This window comes from Barbus barbus (genome assembly GCF_936440315.1).
Source record: "Barbus barbus genome assembly, chromosome: 3".
In the NCBI taxonomy this organism is placed as follows: domain Eukaryota; kingdom Metazoa; phylum Chordata; class Actinopteri; order Cypriniformes; family Cyprinidae; genus Barbus; species Barbus barbus.
This window is the reverse complement of record NC_136731.1, coordinates 29,693,306-29,698,254: the sequence shown is the minus strand read 5'-3', so window position 1 is coordinate 29,698,254 and position 4,949 is coordinate 29,693,306. Positions and strand designations below refer to the sequence as shown.

At 41.6% G+C, this 4,949-nt stretch overlaps 1 protein-coding gene across 1 annotated transcript; it reads left to right on the top strand.

Moving 5' to 3' along the window:
* Positions 1-618: 618 nt before the first annotated feature.
* Positions 619-4,412, top strand: LOC306858693 (uncharacterized protein; the record flags this gene model as incomplete). Its single annotated transcript, XM_079399338.1, has 4 exons — positions 619-669; positions 745-911; positions 1,970-2,047; positions 4,121-4,412. 4 exons carry the CDS (start codon positions 619-621, stop codon positions 4,410-4,412), a joined length of 588 nt encoding a protein of 195 aa, XP_079255464.1.
* Between the last annotated feature and the right edge of the window lie 537 nt (positions 4,413-4,949).

The window sequence follows — 4,949 nt, the reverse complement described above, 5'->3', positions numbered from 1 at the left end:
AATAAGTGTAGTTCCTATATTGTTGGGCTAGACTACTGGTAGAATTTGCTTACTACAAGTTGGTGGACTCTTTACCAAAGTTTGTAGATATCTGGGGTGTTAATGAGGTATTGTGTACTTTATATGAGAACAATGAAATGGTGTTGACTTTTTAAACATGTATGTGAAAAAAAAGTATATGTATTTCTGAACGAAGTGTGAATAATTGTGTAAATCAAGAGAAAATTGCTATAATAAAGATATATTTCAAATTCAAAATTCTCTCTCTCTCTCTCTCTCTCTCTCGCTCTCACACACACACACACACACCCAGAACACATGGACATGGATGATGTGCAATATATAAAAGCCAACTTCCTCATCACCTAGTTTGAAGAGTTGTCTGTCTGTCTGTGGCAACTGACTTTTCTGATCTTCTCCTCTCACTGTTGCTCCTGAACTCCTAAATCTGAGACAACATTATTCTCAGGTAAGTTTTAGGTTAAAGTAAAATGTCACTATAAGAGTTTTATTGTCAAAACTGATGTAAATACTGCTTTCCATTTTTATTTCGAGTGATTTAGTATGTGTGAAATGCTGTTGTGATCTAGATCATCTGAGGGATTTTTCTGAATCAAGATGCTGCTGATCATTGAAGCTCTTCTTCTCATTTTAGCTGCTCTAGGACAGGTAAGCTTGTGTTCTAGTATGAATATTACTGACATGAATACTGATGATTGATTATTATGATTCCTGTTGCTGTAGGATCACAGAGCTGATGCTGTTAAAGGACAGATATTTCCACTGGATATGGCACTGAATTCAGTTGATGATCAATATGACGGATGCACCAGGAAAATGGAACAACTGGTGGAAAGAAAATATCTGAAGAAGGAACTCAATAACTCTAGAACTAATTTTAAAATGGCTTGGCAAGAGGGTGAAAAAAACATTAAGGAGCTAGAAAATAACTTGACGAGGAACCATTCAATTGCCATTTATGTGTATACTGGTGATAAAGTATTTCGTGATTTCAACAATGAAACTCATTACGGTAAACAAAACTACACAACCGATGCATATGAATGGTATTCACTTCACTTTCTGTTAAGAAGCTATACAGATTCTGAAGAAAACAAAAAATACCTGCTATGATACGCAGGGACGGATTACGAACCGGGCCAGCGGGGCCGCTGCCCAGGGGCCCTAGGGGTGCAGGGGGCCCGTGGGGCCCTTAGCCCAAAACAATTTGCAACGCTTATCAACAATGTATTTTCGTTTGTCTATTTTAGAGGGCCTACATTCTTTGATCCTCTGCCTACAAGGGCCCCTGACGCTATAGGGAGGGCGTTTGGCTGCCAAGGGCCCTTGAATTGTGGTGGTTGTGGTGGTGGTGCTGGTGGGGGGGTCGGTGCTTTCAGGGACTTTAAAGGGAAATGGGTGCATGGGAGCCTACTTTTAGAAGGCCCTCTTAGGCCCTCCTATTATAGTCCTGGCTTCTGGCTACCAGGGGGTCCTAGGGAGGATGGGGGCTTTGGGGGCTTTTAGAGGGCCCAGAGGAGGGTGTAGTGTACCTTTAGAGGGCCATCTGATTACAAGGGCCCCTACCATGGGGCCCCTGGCTTCTGGGGGGAGGGGAGGGGGGCGTGTTAACAGCCTTACAGAAGGCCCTCTGACTAGGGAGCGGTAGCATGGTGGGATGGAGGCGGTTAACCTGCCCGCTGAGTGGCCCCCAGACCAGTGTAGCAGTGTAAGAGTTTGACCAGTGTAATCACTCCCAGGGCTGTAGTGGAGGCTAAACGCAAGTAAACACGGTTTACCCACCTCTGAAATTTCAGAATTAGAGTTTACCCACTTCTCAATTGATCTAAATGCACATCATAGTATAGTTTATGCACAAAATGTGATCACAGAATTCGTAGTTCACCCATCTCTTATTTTACCACTACACCCCTGATCACTCCGTTCTGTACGGGGATATGGTACACAGGTGGATTCTGGCATGGGTCAGCTGGACACGGTACACATGTAGTGTGATCACTAACCGTGCCCCAACATGGCTCTCACTGTACGTTCACACCAGGAGAGACCAAAGCGAACACGTCGCCAAGGCCGTTGAAGAAGCGTCGTTGTTGAATTTGCTTTATTCACTTTGTTCGCTCATTGGAATGTTTGATTTAGCCTGTTACCGTGGGGCGTTGGTAAATCTATATATTAGAATTGGTTTTCACCGAACCGCGTCATAACTCATTACATAAGGTTAACTGACTTTTAACTTCTCTTTTTCGCTCTGGTCGCCCAATTCGCTTCGCTGCCAGTGAATTTGCTTTGTTCGGGCCAATTCGCCGACTCTCCATAGAGAAATAATGACTTTCGTCGCTCTGGTCTCTTCTGATGTGAATGTACGTGACATCAATAATGACACTCCAAATAATAAATATTTGAATTAATTTGAGAAAGTTGCTAACAGTTTTTTTCAAATTGAAGAACTTGCAATGCGTAAATCATGGGGAGAGACCTATCTTTTCCCATGGTAATAACCAGGCTGCTGAATAGAAATGGGATGATTAGCAAAAGTGCTTTGATTTAGAGCATGAATTGTATGACATTCAAACTGCATGATCAGTTTGCATTGTTGATTAAAACTGGACAAGTTCTAATATTTTCTGACTTCTGTCTGATGGTTATTTCACTCGATGCTAGAACAGCAGACAGCATGCTGTAGTAGACAGTTGCTACCAGTGGGGATTTCTTTAAGACTGCAAGGGAAGCTCAGCTTCCCCTATAATGTCAAAAAATTAATGGTCAAACATGTACTATTGTGTTAACATTTTATTGATTAAAAATGCGTTAGAACACGTTCATCTCAGAGACGAGTTCGTTCAGAATCAGCTACATATAGCAGGTGACTCGATTTCCTTCTCATATATTCCCGTAGCATCAGTGTATTTGCCTGTTGAAGCCCAGCGTCCATTGACTTCAATGGGGCTGCTTTGAACAGTTTTTTTCAGTGCTTCAAAACTAGACGCTCATTGGATAAATGCTGCGATGTCCCGCCCCCGGACGCTCAGCGTCTCTGGGGGTGAATGGAGGAGTGGGCGGGGCTGGACTCCGGGCTTCTGCGTGATGATTGGAGGGTTTGTCGAAAGACTGCATCTCCTTTTGATTGACAGCGATTGTGTCTTATAAGAAGTCGCTGATGCTGAAGCTATTCGAGCCAGTGTTGCCAACTTAGCGACTTTTCAGACCACCCTAGCGACTTTTCAGACCACCCTAGCGACCTTTTTCAGACCACCCTAGCGACCTTTTTCCCCAAAAGTGACTAGCGACAAATCTAGCGACTTCTTTGACAAACCTTAGCGAGTCTCTGTGATCGCTGGAACTGCCGCAACGGCGCGAGGTCAGCGCGCACGCACCTCTTTCTCTGTTCAGTGAGCGGCTGAGAGGAGCAGCGCGTTCAGTTCAAATAGATATTATGTTGCTTCTCTAATTTTACATGCAAATATAGCCGAAATCACAGCACAGGAATTGTCTTGTCTTATCTGATTTAATCAGACGACGGCTCGATTATAAATTAGGATTTTTGTGCATACTAACTTCTTGGGAGGGAGAGCTGGTTATGTATTCTTAAAGGGCTGCGTTTCAGTCACTAGTTCATATTTATCCCGTTGACTGACAACATAAACAGTAAAATGTATAAAGGAAAACAGTTTTATTGAGAATTTGGCTGCATTAAAATACAGTATGAGCACAGAGAGACAAACAAATGTAAAAGGTAATATGACGCGATGACGTAATGAATATGCTAATTAACGCATGGCGTCTTCTGGCGACATTTAGCGACTTTTCAAACTGGCTTTAGCTACTTTCCATCGAAAGAAGCTGGCAACACTGATTCGAGCTCAGTCCCATAGTACGCCACACTAGTTTGGACCCACAAGTGGCATGATGACGTAACAACTAGCCATCCCAGACAATGCTGGCGTTTGTTTTTTTTTAAGGGGGGGGGGGGCCTCGCGAACGTTTTGCCCAGGGGCCCACACAACCCATAATCCGTCCCTGATGATACTTATCGTGGTACAAACTTTAGATATCATTTTCTCAACACAAAGGTTCGCTTTGGCTCATTTGCATCTTCCAGATTTAATCGTAGCAATACAAAGTTTTTTGGAACTGTATCTTGTTTTGAAATCTACACTTGTGAAGGTGCTGATCTAACAAAATATTCTAAGCTTCCTTGTGAGAGAGAGGTGCTGATTCCTCCATATGAGATGTTTGAAGTCACTGCTGTTAGGACAAAACGAGATGAGAAAGATCTCTGGTGTGATACTGTGTTCACTTTGAAAAGCTCTGGTAAGAGAAGTGACCTCAACTGTGCTCTATTCAAGAAACAAGAAGCCAAGACCATAACAAAATACTATCTTGAGCATTGAATAGTGCTTTAAACTTCCACATGAATCAGTGTAAATAATTGTTTCCTCTCGGTTTAGTTCGATAATCATTCTTTGTCAGAAACCGAGGTGGGTAGAGTACCCAAAAACTGTACTCAAGTAAAAGTAAAAGTACTTGTAGAAATATTTACTCAAGTAAAAGTAAAAGTAATAGTCTGAATAGTTACTTGAGTAAGAGTAAAAAAGTATCGGATAAAAAAACTACTGAAGTAGTTAGTTACTCGCTACTTTGGATCATATACTGAATATAGTCTATTTTTATTTAGATGTATAGATATTTAGGTAAAATTTATATACACACACACACACACACACACACACACACAACTGCCGTTCAAAAGATGTTTTTTTAATGTAATTTATTTCAGTGATGCAAATGAATTTTTATCAGCCTTTAAGCCAGTCTTCAGTGTGACATAATCCTTCAGAAATCATTCCAATATCTTGATTTATTATCAATGCTGTTCTTTTCAGCTTTCTATTCATAAAGGAATTGTGAACAAAATGTCACAGGTTCCA